At 42.1% G+C, this 16,827-nt stretch overlaps 2 protein-coding genes across 4 annotated transcripts in view; one reads left to right on the forward strand and one right to left on the reverse strand.

The window, feature by feature from the left end:
* The window catches only part of Gtf2e1 (general transcription factor IIE subunit 1), a 32,021-nt gene extending 28,588 nt beyond the window's left edge, over positions 1 to 3,433 (reverse strand). The window contains exon 1 of one of the 2 annotated variants that reach the window (XM_045147159.1): positions 3,343 to 3,433. The gene's annotated coding sequence lies outside the window, so the exon portion shown is untranslated. Of the gene's footprint in view, positions 1 to 3,089 lie in introns of both variants that reach the window. The other variant, XM_045147158.1, reaches the window with a different exon arrangement.
* Positions 3,085 to 16,827, forward strand: part of Rabl3 (RAB, member of RAS oncogene family like 3) — a 49,465-nt gene continuing 35,722 nt past the window's right edge. Inside the window, exons 1-2 of one of the 2 annotated variants that reach the window (XM_045147161.1) lie at positions 3,085 to 3,648; positions 8,412 to 8,503. In XM_045147161.1, coding sequence (XP_045003096.1) covers positions 3,603 to 3,648; positions 8,412 to 8,503 — 138 coding nt within the window. In that variant the 5' untranslated portion in view covers positions 3,085 to 3,602. The remainder of the gene's footprint in view (positions 3,649 to 8,411; positions 8,504 to 16,827) is intronic. The other variant, XM_004666841.3, reaches the window with a different exon arrangement.

A 16,827-nucleotide genomic window follows, 5' to 3' on the forward strand; every position in this document is an offset into this window, starting at 1 on the left:
TCTTTTTCTTTTCTTTTCTTTCTTTTTTTTTTTTTTGAGATAGGGTCTCACTCTAGCTCATGTTGACCTGGAATTCACTACATAGTCTCAGGGTGGCCTGGAACTAACAGCAATCCTCCTACCTCTGCTTCCCAAGTGCTGGGATTAAAGGCGTGCACCAACATGCCCAGCAACCATATTGTTATTAATAGTAGTTTCAATTAAACCTTTTAGTAGAAATCAATAATTAATTATCAACCCTATCATAATGAATACCCCTTTTATACAAAATGTTATTTTATCAGCAGTATTATAACCAACCCATATACCTATCAAAGGGACATAAGGCTGTACTTATAATAAGGGAAAAATAAAAGGAAAGATGGTTAAAACATATGTTTTAGGTTACAAATCCTCAGGCACAACTATATACATGAGAATGTTAACAAAGCAGCACCTAGATTTACCTAAGTCTAAACTTGCAGGTCTAGAGTCCTCCTGTTATCCCACATGTTTAAGTGTTCCTGGGTTCATTACCAAAGTACAATCATAACATAGTTTTGGACACATTTTGCTCTCTTTCGAATTTAGTCTACAAACTGTATTTAAACCCAGTTTCAGGTTTTTTGTTTTACATGATCAGTAGTTGACAGAGATACCAAATGACCTCAGAAACAGCCAAAAAACCAAGGGGCAGGTGAATGTCAACATCATCTACTTTTTTCCAGCATTATGGCCACTATTGTATCCTCTCTCTGTATTCTTACCCCATACCCTCCATGATCCAAGCCAATGGTTCCAACCTCAGTGATAAAGTAGAATAATCTGGGCAGCATCTTAAGAATACATGGAACCTATTCCCAGTTTGGTTTCAGCTAATACAGAAGGGTCAGTTCAGGCATCACAATAATTTTTAAAGTTCTTTAAATAACTTTAATGTGCAACAAAAGTCCTTGCTCCAGCCAATCAGAGGCCCTCGCTGCTACACACTCTGCCAATACATGTTCTACATGGACAGTCACGACCCTACTTGTTCAGCCAGCTTCCTTGAAACACTTCAGGAAGCCCTGAAGCTAACAGCAAGGGAGGAGTGACACCAGGCCTCTCCAACCCAATAGTTTGAGGCTTTGAATCCCAGTTCCATCTCTTGAGCGTGTGGCCTCAGAAAATTCACAACCTTGGTTTCTTCATATATAAAAAGTGATTAAAAGTGCCTTCCTCATACAGCTAATATATGAAATACATGACATAACATAAACTCTTCTGCTTCTAGGGCTGGCTTAAGAGTTCAATGGAGCACTGGCATTCATAATAAAAAAAATCCCCTGTTCACAACAGGGACTCTTAAACAACACGAGGAATGGGCTGAAGGGAAGGCGGCAGCACAGTAGAAGTATCAGGAGCTGTAGTAATAAAACTTACAGGAAGAAGCCAAGAAGTTGCAAGATGAATGAAATTTAAATGTGAAGAATGTTAGAGAAAAGGGGGTTGGTCTTCGTGTTGAGAGCACAGAGGAAACATGGGGACAAGATGAATAAAAAATTATTACCAAAACAAAATCAAAGGACCCAACAAGATACTGGAAATCACCGTGGGTGGAGGGACCTTGAAGAGCTCTGCTTTGAGCCCCTACAACCAGTAAAAGTCCTGTAAGAAACAGCACCTGATGATGATTAAGTCTTGCAGAAATGAGGCACACACTTTTATTTGAGGAGATATCATCCGATATTCCTCTTTTCTCTTGGGAGCTACTAAAAGCTGAGCTCACCTTGGTTACACTGTTCAAAATCTCTGCATTTTGAAATCTTCCTCTTAACCACTGCCTTCTGTCCTTCACCATTTCTCCACTCATGATGAATCTTTTTACTTAACTTCAATACTTCTTAAGTTACTTAGGTCAGAGCTCTGACAACAGTGGTGGCCTGTCTAATCCAGAATGTTGTGACTATTTTGTAACTTCATTGTCAACATTTAAAAATCCCAATTTCCAGATCCTGCTACAAGTTGGAAATTGAAAGAGTGAACCTGTGTGGAAATTATGGTAACAAAAGCTAGAACTTGAGTAGCAGCGGACACAAGACAAGGGGCTTGTTTGGTCTGTGGACACTTCCGCGCACAGGATCCCCAAGAGCACTCATTGCCCTTTCTCTTCATAGTAATCAGTCATCTGCCACTCTCACCTACCCCCCTACCATTTGAATTATACAAACACTTAGGGACCCCAAGCATGGCATTAGAGAAGCCAAAGAATGCATTTTCTCCCCACCCCCCGCCTTTATTTTTTTCTTGCCAGCCACACGTTTTCCCCATGCTCTCAAAGCTACGCCCAAATCCCTTTCTCTGGACACTCTCCAGACGCTAAGTGACACCTCCTCATAGAGGCCTTCCCAGATTTCACACGACGGCACGGCAATCATCTTTTACATTTCCCCGTAGCTCTTTCCCATTCTTGAACTTCTTTTTTCTATGTCTCTCAAGACCCAGGGCTTCATGTTGTTCAACCAATGAACTCCTGCATCTCGGAAAAACTACTTACATGAACCTTTCAATACATCTGGGCACGTGTGTTCTCCTAACATACCCCACGCATTCTGCCAGCTTTCACCACCGTTTTTAATGTGCTTCCCGGCTGCTTTCCACCATTAAAGAGAGCCACGAGCCACACTCTCAAACTTACATTGTATTATAGCAGTTTTTAAAAACTGGATTAAGTTTGTGATTTAAAAAAATAGAGGGAGGGGGAGGCTTTGCGGTTAAGGCCTTGGCCTGTGAAGCCAAAGGACCCCAGGTTTCGATTCCCCAGGACGCACGTCAGCCAGAGGCACAAGGGGGCACACGCGTCTGGAGTTCGTCTGCAGTGGCTGGAGGGCCTGGCGCGCCCATTCTCTCTCTCTCTTTGCTTGCAAATAAATAAAATTTAAGAGAGAGAGAGAGAGAGAGAGAGAGAGAGAGACGATGCTGACGTCAGTCTGCAGACTAAGCGGGGCGCCGGGTGACTCGGCTCCCGCAGCGCTGGGGCGCGGCGTGCGCACTCCCGCCGTCTCCCCCCACGACGATCCCGCCCCAGCCCGCCGCACTGCACGGCGGCGCCGCGGCCCCGCACTTCCTACCCGAGGTCGCACACGGGCCGCTCCGGGCTCACGGGTTCTTTGGAAGACTGAGAAGAAGGACCGAGGCAAGAGGGTGGCCGAGACGGGGGTGGGGGATAGAGAGAGAGCGAGAGAGCGAGAGAGAACAAACAGTGAAGGAGGGGAGGAGCAGACAAGCGAGAAGCCATGAAGTACCACGACGGGCCAGAAACTTAGCAACAGTGAATGAGGACTTTTTCTTTTTTACTATTTTTTTTCTTTTCTTTTTTTTTACCGAAGAGAATCCTCGAACACTCCCATTTACAGCTTCCCCCTCCGCGGCTCAACCACTGACTGGCTTACGTGATTGCCTGCGTCACCTTTGTGCGACAAAGAAATCACGTCTTATTCCTGCGACCGGCTTGTAGCCACGCCCTCCCCGGCACGAAGCTGCCGTCCATCACAACTCTCAGCCAATGATATGGAAATCCCCGCCCTCCGTGCCCTGTTCTGATTGGCTTAGAATCCCGAGCCCCTCCCGGAGACCGTGGCAAGATGGCGTCTCTGGATCGAGTGAAGGTACTGGTGTTGGGAGACTCAGGTGAGCGTCCTTAACCCACCCTGGGGACTCCCGACGCGCTTGAGTTATCCAATACCCCCTCACTCTTCACTGCGTCACCCTCGACGTCCCGGTTCTTCGGTCCGTGGCTGATCGTCCTTCTCAACGCCATAAAGACTACATTTCCCAGAGGACTTTGCTCCCTCTATTTGACTGGCGGCGGCGGCGGCAGCGCGCGGGGTGGGGGTGGGGGTTGGGAAGAAGAGCCCTGGTCTTTTTCTTCGCATTTTACCGTCTTTTCTGCGTAGGTCTCTGGGCAGTTCCCCTCCCCCAGTCCGGAGTCATCGTTTCCTTTACTGGGAGTGGGGAGCCTGCGGGAGTTGTTAGATTTGGGTTGCATACAGTGTGCACCAAGAAGCATGGCCCTGACAGGCACTTATTAACTTATGTAATTCTGAAAGATCTGTAACTCCATTCTGCAAGTGACAAAAATGATATGTCAGTGACCACCGGTTTGAGCTTCTGAGCTTATTGAGTTATATGGTGCAATGAAATATTGGCTAATAACTCATGATTTCTTTCTTACCTTTCTTGTTCTCATTTAACAGTTGAAAACCTACTGAGAGTTGTATTGTATGGAACAGAGAGATTAGGTAGGGACCACCTTTGGAAGCCGCCAAGACTTCATGGGGAGCCCAGTTTCAACCTAGTGTTAAATCCTTTTGACACCTCGGACATTTGACAAGTACAGATGAAGTCCTTACATCTCCCTCGTACCTAATTACCTTCTCTTTCTCATCATAAATTCCAATCCACCTCTCCTTAACAACTGCCGCACTTCTTTAATCCCAGCATTCAGGAGGTAGAGGTAGGAGGATTGTTGTGAGTTCGAGGCCACCCTGAGACTACATAGTGAGACCCTATCTTGAAAACCAAAAAAAAAAAAAAAATCAAACAAACAAACAAAAACCTGGAGTAAGTCTTGTCCAGCATTTATAGGTGTGCTTTTCTGGATTTGATCTTTGTAGTGTGTGCCCTGACCAGACATTTTTGCTAGATGACTGTAGGTAGAGAAGACACCTCCCCCCCAAAAAAAACTTGAAAACTAGGCTTAGTTGGGGGCTGGAGAGATGGCTTAGCGGTTAAGACACTTGCCTGCAAAGGCAAAGGACCCAGGTTCAACTCCCCAGGACCCACATAAACCAGAAGCACAAGGTAGCACATGCGTGCGTTGTTCATTCGCAGCAGCTAGAGATCCTGGTGCACCCATTCTCTGTCTCTTTCTCTCCCTCTCTTTTTCAAATAAATAAATATAAATAAAATAAAGTAAACTATAGTTGGGAGAGTGAAGTCAAGAAACTTCCCACATTGCCTGGAGATTATTTTCATTACAACATATCTGACAAGGCCCATTATCTAATATTCCCCTAAGAAAGTTGACTATGTAACTCTATGAATGTAATCTAAGTTTATGTCAACTTCGTTTCTTTCATCATGTAGCTAGAATTGATGCTGACGTCAATTTAATAAAATCAGTCAGTTTATAGTTGATTAAATGTAATGGTGTCCTAAAGGGACTTAGCAAGAGTGTCATGAGTACAATTTAAGACTGGGATCCTGAGGTACCAGATCTTCATGACATGTAAAAGGGACATTCTTTCACCTCTGTAATTCCCTTTTATGTTGTACCTAGCAATCCCTTTGTGATACCCAGTTTTTTTTATTGTATTTTTCTTTTTCTTTATTTTTCAAGGTAGGGTCTTGCTCTAGCTCAGGCTGACCTGGAATTCACTGTGTAGTCTCAGGGTGGCCTTGAACTCTAGGCAGTCCTCCTACCTCTGCCTCCCAAATGCTGGGATTAAAGGCGTGCGCCACCATGCCTGGCTTTCCAGTGTTTCCTTTTGAATAAAGGGTTTTTTTCTTGTGAAATTTTGAGTTTCACAAATATATAAAAGAGTGGTGGGCTTAAGCAGCTCCCTTTTGTGTCATAGAGAGATATTTGATAATTTATTTAAACTCTCCTTTTGTTTGTTTGTTTCAAGTTAGGGTCTCACTGTAGCCCAGGCTGACCTATTCACTTTGTAGTCTCAGGCTGGCCTTGAACTCATGGCGATCCTCCTACCTCTGCCTCCCGAGTGCTGAGATTAAAGGTGTGCATCACCACACCTGCCTTAAACTCTTAATAAAATACATATTCTGTTTTCTCGTTGTTCTTTTAGAGATTAAGGATGAGCCTAACATATTGACAACAGCTATATTTAGAGCTGACATTTATATTATGTTGAATCTTTGTTTTTTTCCTCAAAGTAAATCGATACAGTCTTTTAATTTAATTATAAAGGTGAAAGCAGAGTAAGAGCCCCCCTCCCAGATTCCTAAGGAAATAGTCACCATTCTTATTGTTGAGCGTTTCATCCCATATTGCCTAACACACCTAAAGTTGTTAATTCATGGAGAGCTAAACAAGCTATGTAATATTACATCATAGAGAAGATTTTCCCAACATAATTAAGCTAAACTAGGGTTCAAGCCTTGCATCAGGCTAATAACTAAATGCTTAAGTATATGTCTTCAACATAAACCTATATGCAAACACAAATCAACAACATGCCCTAATCAAACATTTTCTGAGCACTCACACTTAATTTTGTTAATATATTTACTGCCTTCCATTAAGCATAAGTGTTCAGAAATCTTAGATGTCTATGCTAAAGAATATAAGGGAAACCTGGGAGAATGTTTGATTCAACTATATGAGGTAATGTCATATATGTGTGTGTGTGTGTGTGTGTGTGTGTGTGTGTGTATAGTGTTGGGCTGGGGAAATGGCTTAGTAGGGAAAATGCTTGCCATGCAAGCAGGAGGACCTGAGTTTTGATCCCCAGCACCCACATAAAGTGCTGGTGCCTGTAACCCTATTACTGGAAAAGCAGAGACAGGAGGATTGCCAGGATTTACTGGCCAACTTGTCTAGCACAATTGGTAAAGTATGGATTTAGTGAGAAACTGTCTTAAAAGTAAACTGAAGGACTGGAGGCATGGCTTAGTGGTTAAGGCACTTGCCTGCAAAGCCTAAGGACCCAGGTTTGATTCCCCAGTACCCACATAAGCCAGATGCACAAGGTAGCACATGTGTATGGAGTTTGTTTGCAGTGGCTGGAGGCTCTGGCATGCACCATTCTCTCCCTCTCTCTCTCTCCCTCCTTCCCTCCCTCTTCCTCTGCTGTCACTCTTAAATAAATAAATAAATAAAAATAAACAAAAATTAAAAAAAAAAAACTACAGTGATGCTGAATCTTGTAAGAATACTTTACCAGGGCAGTGGGGGAGGTAAGATATGCCAGGTAGAGCAAACTGTAAGCATAGGCTTATGTTGTTTTTATTATTTTGAAGTATGTCACGCATTTGATTATAAGAAAAGTCTGCCTATAGGAAGAAACCCCCTTTTATGAAATTAAATAAACCTACAGGCTGGCAATAGTGATCTTTGTTGACTTCTTCCTTTTATGTTTATTAAGCTTTTTTGTAAGTATAACTTTTATGATGAAAAGTAAACATGAATGGTAAGTTCATATGTAATAATGCATACAGATTACTTAAATGTTTGGTGCAGTTAGCAATTCATGAAGATTCCCCAACTACACTTGGAATCCCAAAATGATGTTGATTGAATAAATGACTCCACCCCACACAAGGATGTAAGGAGGGAGCTTATTCCCTTTCAACTCCACCTAGATCTCTAAGAGCTGTCCTTTAGTATTTGTAAAGAGGTTTCCATGGGCCCAGAGATCTAGGAGATAAAGTGCTCCCTCATGATGGAGAAAAAAAGTAGAGTTATTTTTATCTAAAAAGTAAGTCTGGGGCAAAGTGATTAGCTGCTTTATAAAAATCATGATGTGAGCAAACAGTGGTTTTGAGTATGGACTTGTGAGATTGTGAGCCCTATCACTGACAGTGTTCAAGTCATCTTAACAGGATTCTATGGAAGGGACCTTAGCATGAACATGTAGGATAGAGGGATTACCTCTAAGGGTCCGTTAAGATTATGTAATTCTACAACAGACTGAGGCATCCAAAAGAAAAGGAGTAAGTTAATATGAAATTGTCCTGGAACAGTGGTAATCAAAGTGAGGTCCCCAGACCTTTAGCATCAGTACCTCCTGGGAACATGTTACAAGTACAGAATTTCGGGCCTCATGACAGATTGCTGAATCAGAAAGCCTAGAGGAAGGACCCAGCTTTGTATGTTTAACAGGCTCCTAATTCTCATACTAAAATTAGAGAGTAATCACTGCTCTTAATTACCTCATTGATAAGATGTGAACACCCTTACAAAGCCCTGCTTTGGGGCTAGAGAGATAGCTTAGCACTTAAGCTGCTTGCCTGCAAAGCCAAAGGCGTAAATTCAATTCCCCAGGATCCACATAATCCAGATGCACAAGGTGGCACATGCATCTGGAATTCATTTGCAGTAGCTAGAGGCCCTGGCGCACCCATTCTCTCTCGCTGAAATAAGAAAAATTAATAACATTGTTTAAAACCCTGCTTTAAGTGTTATTACTCCTGTATAGTCTCAGTTATACCCTCATCTTAATAGATTTGAGCATGTCTTTTTTTTTTTTTTTTTGGCATAGTCTCATACAGCCCCAGGCTGGCCTTGGACTTGTTATGTTGCTGAAGCTAGCTTTAAACTCCTGATCCTCCTACTTCTAACTCCCCAGTGCTGGAATTATAGGTGTGCACCAGCTACCACACCCAAATTCAACATGTCTTTTATATGACTAGAGCTCTTGTATCTTCTACAGGTGTTGGGAAATCTTCACTAGTCCATCTTTTATGCCAAAATCAAGTGCTGGGAAATCCATCATGGACTGTGGGCTGCTCAGTGGATGTCAGAGTATGTGCCCCTTCTGCTTCTGTTTTTCAAAATACATGATCAAATTATAGTCCTTAAGGTTACTGATATTAGTAACTGGGATTTAGTTAGTTCCTACTGTGTACCAATACAATCCCAAATGTTTCAGTCTTATTTAATCTTTCTTAATTTATAAAATATAAGAGAGGTAAAGTAATAACCAAATTGATTCAACTTATAAAAAGCTGAATCAACGTGTGAACCCTGTTTGTCTGATTCCATAGACTTCAGTGTTCATCATTGTGCAGAGTACTCCATATATCTGCCTACACCTGTGCCGCTAGGAATTGCCTCAAAACCCAAGACAGAAGCTTCAGGAGCCTCATGTCTAGATCATCTATTGTATGTCACATTTAGGAATTGGGTAGTTTCTACTGAATTAAGAGTCATCTCTGGGCTGGAGAGATGGCATAGTGGTTAAGCACTTGCCCATGAAGCCTAAGGACCCCGGTTCGAGGCTCGATTCCCCAGGACCCACATCAGCCAGATGCACAAGGGGGCGCACGCGTCTGGAGTTCGTTAGCAGTGGCTGGTAGCCCTGGCGCGCCCATTCTCTCCCTCGCTCTCTATCTGCCTCTTTCTCTCTCTGTCACTCTCAAATAAATAAATAAAAAATAATTAAAAAAAAAAAAAAGAGGGCTGGAGAGATGGCTTAGCGGTTAAGCACTTGCCTGTGAAGCCTAAGGACCCCGGTTCGAGGCTCGGTTCCCCAGGTCCCACGTTAGCCAGATGCACAAGGGGCGCACGCATCTGGAGTTCGTTTGCAGAGGCTGGAAGCCCTGGCGCGCCCATTCTCTCTCTCTCCCTCTATCTGTCTTTCTCTCTGTGTCTGTCACTCTCAATTAAATAAAAATTTAAAAAAAAAAAAAAAAAAAAAAAAGAGTCATCCCTGTGCTGGAGGGATGGCTTAGCTATTAAGGCATTTGCCTGCAAAGCCAAAGGACCCAGGTTCGATTCCCCAGGTTAGCCAGATGCATAAGGGGGCACAGGTGTCTAGAGTTCATTTTGCAGTGGCTGGAGGCCCTGGTGCACCCATTCTCTTTTTCTCTCTCTCTCTTTCTCTGTCAAATAAATTGATTAAAAATTAAAACAACAAGAGTCATTCCTGTCTTTGCTAATCCTAGGTGGTTCAGGCAAGCCTGTCATCTTCTGGAACACCCTCTCACCTGTAAAGAATAAACAGGGAAGAAATGGTAGCTAGCTAGATTGACATGACATTCCTTTTGTTCTCTGAAGATATTATTGCATAGACTGACTTATATCCTGCCCAACTAACTTTTCCCTTTTAACATAATATCTTCTCTCTCTCTCTCTCTTTCTTTCTTGTTTTTGGGTTTTTTTAAAAATATTTTTTGTTCATTTTTTATTTATTTATTTGAGAGTGACAGACAGAAAGACAGATAAGAGGGAGAGAGAGAGAATGGGCGAGCCAGGGCTTCCAGCCACTGCAAACGAACTCCAGACGTGTGCGCCCCCTTGTGCATCTGGCTAATGTGGGACCTGGGGAACCGAGCCTCGAACCGGGGTCCTTAGGCTTCACAGGCAAGCGCTTAACCGCTAAGCCATCTCTCCAGCCCTTGTTTTTGGTTTTTTGAGGTAGGATCTTGCTCAACTCCAGGCTGACCTGGAGCCCACTATGAAGTCTCAGGGCAGACTCAAACTCAACGATCATACCTCTGCCTCGGGAGTGCTGGGACTAAAAGCATGTGCCACTAGCTGGTGAAGAGAGAGAGAGAGAATGGGTGCACCAGGGCCTGTTGCCACTGCAAACGAATTCCAGATGCATGTGCCCCCTTGTGCAGCTGGCTTAACGTGGGTACTGAGGAATCAAACTCAGGTCATTAGGCTGTATGGGCAAGCACCTTAGCATCTCTCCAGCCCTTCGCCATCTTCTTTTTAAGAGAATTTTATTAAAACTTTGATATTCTGCAGTAATGCTAACCTACATTTTAAGTATAACTTAGTATTTATCTATTGTCCTATTCAGAAGTTATCCATCTCATATCTTTTATTTTGTCCATCTCCTCATGTCTAGTTCCCCCCCTTTTTTTTTTTTTTTGAGGCAGATCTCTCTCTAGCCAGGCTGACCTGGAACTCACTCAGCAGTGCAGGCTGGCAATTCTACTGCCTCAGCCTCCTGAGTGCAGGGATTATAGGCATGAGGTACCATGCCTAGCCTTTCCTTTTGGTTTCTATTAAATTTGCCTTTAATATCTGTCAGTTACACTCTCATACATTCTGTTTTTTACTTCCCCTTGCTGCATTCTGGAAGATGATTCATATCTGCTACTTAACCAAGCATCTCTAACTATACCCAACATTACTTTAAAATATTTTTATTTATTTATTGGACAGAGAGAGAGAATGGGCATGCCAGGGCCTCCAGCCATTGCAAATGAACTCCAGACGCATGTGACCCTTGTGCATCTGGCTAACATGGGTCTTGGGGAATCGAACCTGAGTCCTTTGGCCTTGCAGGCAAACACCCTAACTACTAAGCCATCCCTCCAGCCTCCCATTATTATTTTAATATAATACATTTAAATTTTCATTTCAAGTAATTATGATATTCTTATTGGCTCCTTTAAATGGCCAGAGTTCAAATTTTATCTTTTATTATGGAGTCTACTTTTAAGTAAATTATTTTCCATACACTTATTTTACAGTTTCTTTGGGGTTATACTAGTTACTAGAGGCTGGGTGAGGATCCTACTTTGTATGTATGATGTTCTGCTTTGCTGCAGTATATCTTGTCTGATTTGTAATTCTTGTGAAATGTATTCCCCTGTCTCATGGAAGCCCTGTATTACCATTGTTCACATATCCCTTTGCTTTTAAATTGTTGTCTTGGGCCTAGGAATTTCAGTGGCCCTGTAATTTCTCAGCTCCGAGTTTCTGTGCCATCCATCTGAGTAACACAAATTCCCCAGACCTTTGGTTTCCATTTCTTGTGGCTCTTTTATCTAGTCTATGCCAACCCCACCTGTAATCTGTGACAAGAAAAAGTGTTCTGCCTTCCTGAGTCAGTGGATAGTTGCTTTCCAGTTGTCTGCTTCTTTGACCGAGGAGCTCGAGGGTTCACAAGTCTTAATCACTCACCTTGCCCTAAAAGCTGGAAACTAAATCCTGCTCCTCTTGGACAGACAGCGAAACTCCCCTCACCAGCCTCTAAAGCTGCATCTGAATCTGTCATTTCCTACCTCTAGCAGCCAGGGATATCTTGTGCCCCTAAACTTTCTCTTGAGCTAGTTCTCCTTTGCCTCGCCTGTCCTCCCATCCCCCATTCCACATTCTTTTTATAGCATTTCTATATGTTTGAAGTGAGAAGTGACTTTATCATTTCAGCCGACCATGTTCCTAAATTCTTAGATATGGAAGAAAATCAAGTTCTAGACACTAGATATTAAGTTCAATAACAACCTTATTTAGATTTGGGAAGCCCAATAACATGTTCTGAAAGAAATCTCCATGGACTTCTAGCTCCCTATATGTGAAAGCTGACATATTGAAAAGAAACTGAAATCTTGTGTCAATTACCTTTTGCTTCTTTTTATTATTATTGATTGTGAACTTTACTGTATGAACATATTCCGATGGGTAATACTCCTATGATCCCTCTCCCCTACCCCCATTCCCCTGAGGGCCCTCTTCAGAGGGCATTATTGATATTCACTGTTGGGTCATGAGTGTACCAGTAAGTCTCTGGGGTAGGAAACAAAGCCTCAGAATACTCCTCCTTCCTCAGTGTTCCCTGAGCCCTGGAGGGTGGGTTATAAGTATCCTTTAGTGCTGAGCTCTCAGCAGCCTCTGATTTTTTGCTTTGATGAATTTTGAGTCTCCTTAGTGTTTACTGCCATCTCTCTGGAGGAGGTTCTCAGGCTAACTGTGAGAGCAGTCCTTGTGGTTTATCTTTAATTTTCCCTGTAGTATCTCCTGGGCCCTGGGGGATGTGATAGAGATGACTCTTATGATAGGCTTTCAGCTTTCTTTTCTTGCCGTACCAATGGAGCTTGGGTCTCCCAGTATTTGGTCCCAGCTGTAAAAATAAACCAGATTCTCTAACCAAGAGTGAGAGCCTTTTGATTCTTCAAGAGTGACCTTAGACTAATCTGTTTGCTTCCTAAAACATAAATATGTTATCTACAAAAGAGAAGCATACAATGATTCTGATGGGGAGGTAATATGATGGAGAATGGAATTTCAAAGGGGAAAGTGGGTGGGGGAGATAATTAACATGGGATTTTTTTTTATAATCATGGAAAATGCTAATAAAAATTAAAAAAATAATAATAAAAATAAACAAATAAATAAATAAAAATACAGTTTTTACAAAAAAATAAAAGAGAAGCAAGTTCTACAGTGCCTGCTTTATTTGGCCTTCAGGTTTATAGGGAGATTAGAGAAGTTTAATAGATACAAAGTTTGTAGTCTAGTACTTTAGTTTGAAGTTGAAATTCTGTCCAACTTTCTGACTCTTCTTTACCTGTTTTGTCTTTCTTCCCATCCAGAGCCAAGCTTGCTCATGTCATTTTTCTTTTGTCTTGTTCCTCCCTTCTTACTGAATCAGCTAAAACCCAATACATCTTCAATCATATATGTCAGTTATAAGCATCTTCGTTTTATTCTCAATCTCAGCAGAAATTTTCAAGGTAATACCCTTAAGTAAAGTGTCCCCTACAGGATGAATGTGTTTGTGTGTGGTGTTGAGAATTGAACCCAGAGCCACTGTGCATGCCAGGCAAGCACTTCACATTTTGTTAAAGAAGTTCTCATCTCTTCCTACTTGGATGAAAAGTTTGCACCATGAATGGATTTTGAATTTTACCAGTTGTCTTTTCATAATGAACATGATTTTTCTGTTTTATTTTGTTCATTTAAAATTTTTTTCCATGAGCATATGGTGTGTGTGCATATGTTTGTGTACGTACATGAGGGGAACACTTGTGAGCATGCGGAGGCCAGAGGACAACCTGTGGTGTGTTCTGCAGGAACACCATCCACCTTCTTTGAGACAGGCTCTGTCACTGATCTGAAGTTAGCTGATTTGTCTGTCCATATCTGCTTTCTAGCACTGGATTTCAGTTATTTCATGCCACCATGCCTGGCACTTTCTGTGGGTACTGGGGAGCAAAGCCAGCACCTCATGCATGCAAGGCCAACACGTTTTTGGCCTGAGCTATCAGATTGGTCCTGAGCTTCAGGTTCGCTGAGATGAACATCCAGACCAGGAACAGTTATGGAGGAAGGGATTTATTGAAGCTTACAGATCCAGGGGAAGTTCCATAATGGCAGAAGAAGCTGGCCTGCCTTCACAGGTCCAAACACACAGAGAGAAGCACAAGCCTAAAAGTCAAAAGCCACACAGCACAGCACACTTTAGGAACTCCAGCTAGGCACACTTTGTGTATCTTTAGATTGGAATCTCAAACCCACCATACACCTGAGGGCTGGATCCTAAGACCCACCCAGTGACACTGCCTCCAGCAAAGTGGTTGTAGATCCAAACTACAAGCTAATAAAACACTGAATATATTGGGGGTCATATTGTCATGCAAAACAACTTCTTCTGAATCTGAGAGTTCAGTGTCTGCAGATTCTTCAGGGTCTTCCCACATATCCTTATCCCAAGTCATAGGATCCCACTCTTTTCCAATCAGTGCCCACACTTTAACTTCTGATAGCCTGTGAGGCTGGGAATTGAGGTTACGTTGCAGGTTAGCCAATATTACAATGAGAACCTAGGTCTTGGTTTTCTGCATTTTGAGCCCTGTCCTGGCTAGAGAGGAGACTCTTCTCCAGGGTACTCTTAGAAACCTTGAGATCATGTGTGTGGATCTTAAGCTTGGAAATTTCCTTTCTGAGCTTCTGTTTTTCTTTCAGTATTTTATCCAGAGGTGCTAGAAGTAACCATCCAGCATCATCATTCATCCTACTTTTCCACGAGTATTCAAAAGTTCTAGGTACAGAGTCACTAAATTCCTTGCTCCTCATAAGATATGACTCAGGATCACCAAATGCATCTGTCTCATGGAGTTCTTTAAATAGTTCACACCATGGATTATTAGTGCCCTCCTTATTATCAGTAGAGCCTTTAGTGGCACTGAGGTTGGGGAAGCAACTCCAGAGAGCACCAAGCCCACTAGGGAAACCCTTCTTACAATTCTGTTTCTCTAGAACCCCACTCCTGGTACCCCCGTCTGTATTAGTCAGGGTTCTCTAGAGGAACAGGACCAACAGAATGAAGTGTATTAAAAGGGAATTTATTGTATTAGCTTACGGCAGCCCAACAAGAGCAGGTTGCACGCCTGAGCATCAGGGAACCTGGTAGCTGCTCAGACCACGAGGCTGGATGACTCAGCAGTTCCAATCCAGCTCTGAAGACCTGGAGGCATCCTGGAGACCCACCGCTCTTCAGTCCACACTGGAAAGCAGCGAGCAGCAAGCAGCACCAGATTCTTTGACTCTCAGGCCTGAAACCTGCTCTTGTTGGACTGCTGTAAACTAATCCAATAAATTCCCTTTTAATACAATTCATTCTGTCGGTCCTGTTCCTCTAGAGAACCCCGACTAATACACATGTCATTTCACATACCATGAAAATCAATTTTCTAGTGTCTTTTTGCTTAGTTATGTCTTCTATAGAAAGGTAGTAAACTACACAGTACCTACTTTATGTAGCATCTAACTTCATGAGAAAGACTGGCCTGTTATTTTCTTTCTTTTTTTATTTTATTTTAGAGAGAGTGAGAAAGAGAAAGAGAATTGGCATACTAAGGCTTCACCCACTGTAATCAAACGCCAGATGCTTCCATCTCCTACCAGGCATGTGTGACCTTGCGCTTGCTTCACCTTTGTGCATCTGGCTAACATGGAATCTGGAGAGTTGAACATGGGTTTAGGCTTCACAGACAAGTGCCTTGACCGCTAAGCCATCTCTCCAGCCCTGACCTATTACTTTCTTTTTATCAGTCTTATGGGAGCCTGTTTTCTGGAAGTCTAAGATTGTTGTTATTTCTTCCTTTGAATTCACAAGTGAAACTAACTGGACCTGTGGTTTGCTGCATGGGAAGTTTTGAAATAACATTAAAGAAAACAAGAAAATAACTTCATTTTTTCCTGTTTCAGAGTTTGGAGATTTGTGTCTCTGAAAGAATGTTTTCCATTTCAAGTAAACTGTCAAACAATTATTTTTCTGTTTTACTGTCTTTCAGTAAGACAGTTGAACAACCCAGCTATTACTGCAAAGCCTATAGAGAATTTTCAGCTTTCATTTCTGCTATAGATAATTTGTGCCTTCTTTTTCTTGATCAGTTTTGCCTGAGGTTGATCAGAGACCAGTCTCTGGTTTTGTTGATTTTTTTATACTAAATATTTGTTTTGAATTTCATTAATTCCTGCTTTATCTTAAAAAAATGTCCCTACTTTCTTTGGTTTCAATTTGCTCTTTTTTTCAAACTTTCTGAGATGTAGTTGCTTTATTAATTTTTCTTTTTTATGGTTTTTCAAGGTACAGTGTCGCTGTAGCCCAGGCTGACCTGGAATTCACTGTAATCTCAGGGTGGCCTCAAACTCCTGGCGATCCTTCTACCTCTGCTTCCCAAGGGCTGGGGTTAAAGACATGCTTGATTTTTTTTTTTTTAAGCTTCCTTTCAGAGTTCTGCAGCTCTGTCTAATCAGTTATAGTTGCCTTATCATTCAGTTCAATACATTGTCTAATTTCCATTGTGGTTTTTCTTTTGGTTAAATGCTATTTATTTGTTTAATTTGAGAAGAGAGTGGGCATGCCAGGGCCTCCAGCCACTACAAACAAACTCCAGATGCATGTGCCCCCCCTTGTGCATCTGGTTACATGGGTCCTGGAGAATTGAACTAGAGTCCTTAGGCTTTGCAGCAAAGCCATTTCCTCAGCCCTCCATTGTTATTTCTTCCTTGACTCGTTTGTTATTTGAAATGTACTTCTTAATTTCCAAATATTTGACAATGTTGATTATCTTTTAATTACTGATTTCTAGCTTACTTTCATTGTGCTCAGAGAAAAGATATTGTGTGATTTCATCCTTAAAAATTGGTTGAGCTTTTTCTCTCTCTCTCACTTTTTGATTTTTCAGTTTTTTAAGGTAGAGTTTCACTCTAGCCCAGACTGACCTGGAATTCACCACGTAGTCTCAGAGTAGCCTCGAACTCACAGTGATCCTCCTACTTCTGCCTCCCAAGTGCTGGCATGCCTGACTCGAGATTATTTTCATGTTCTTGTTTTATGGCCAATTTTGGTAAATATTTAATGTCCAGTCATAAAGAATACATAT

Source organism: Jaculus jaculus, chromosome 4, assembly GCF_020740685.1.
Source record: "Jaculus jaculus isolate mJacJac1 chromosome 4, mJacJac1.mat.Y.cur, whole genome shotgun sequence".
NCBI lineage: Eukaryota > Metazoa > Chordata > Mammalia > Rodentia > Dipodidae > Jaculus > Jaculus jaculus.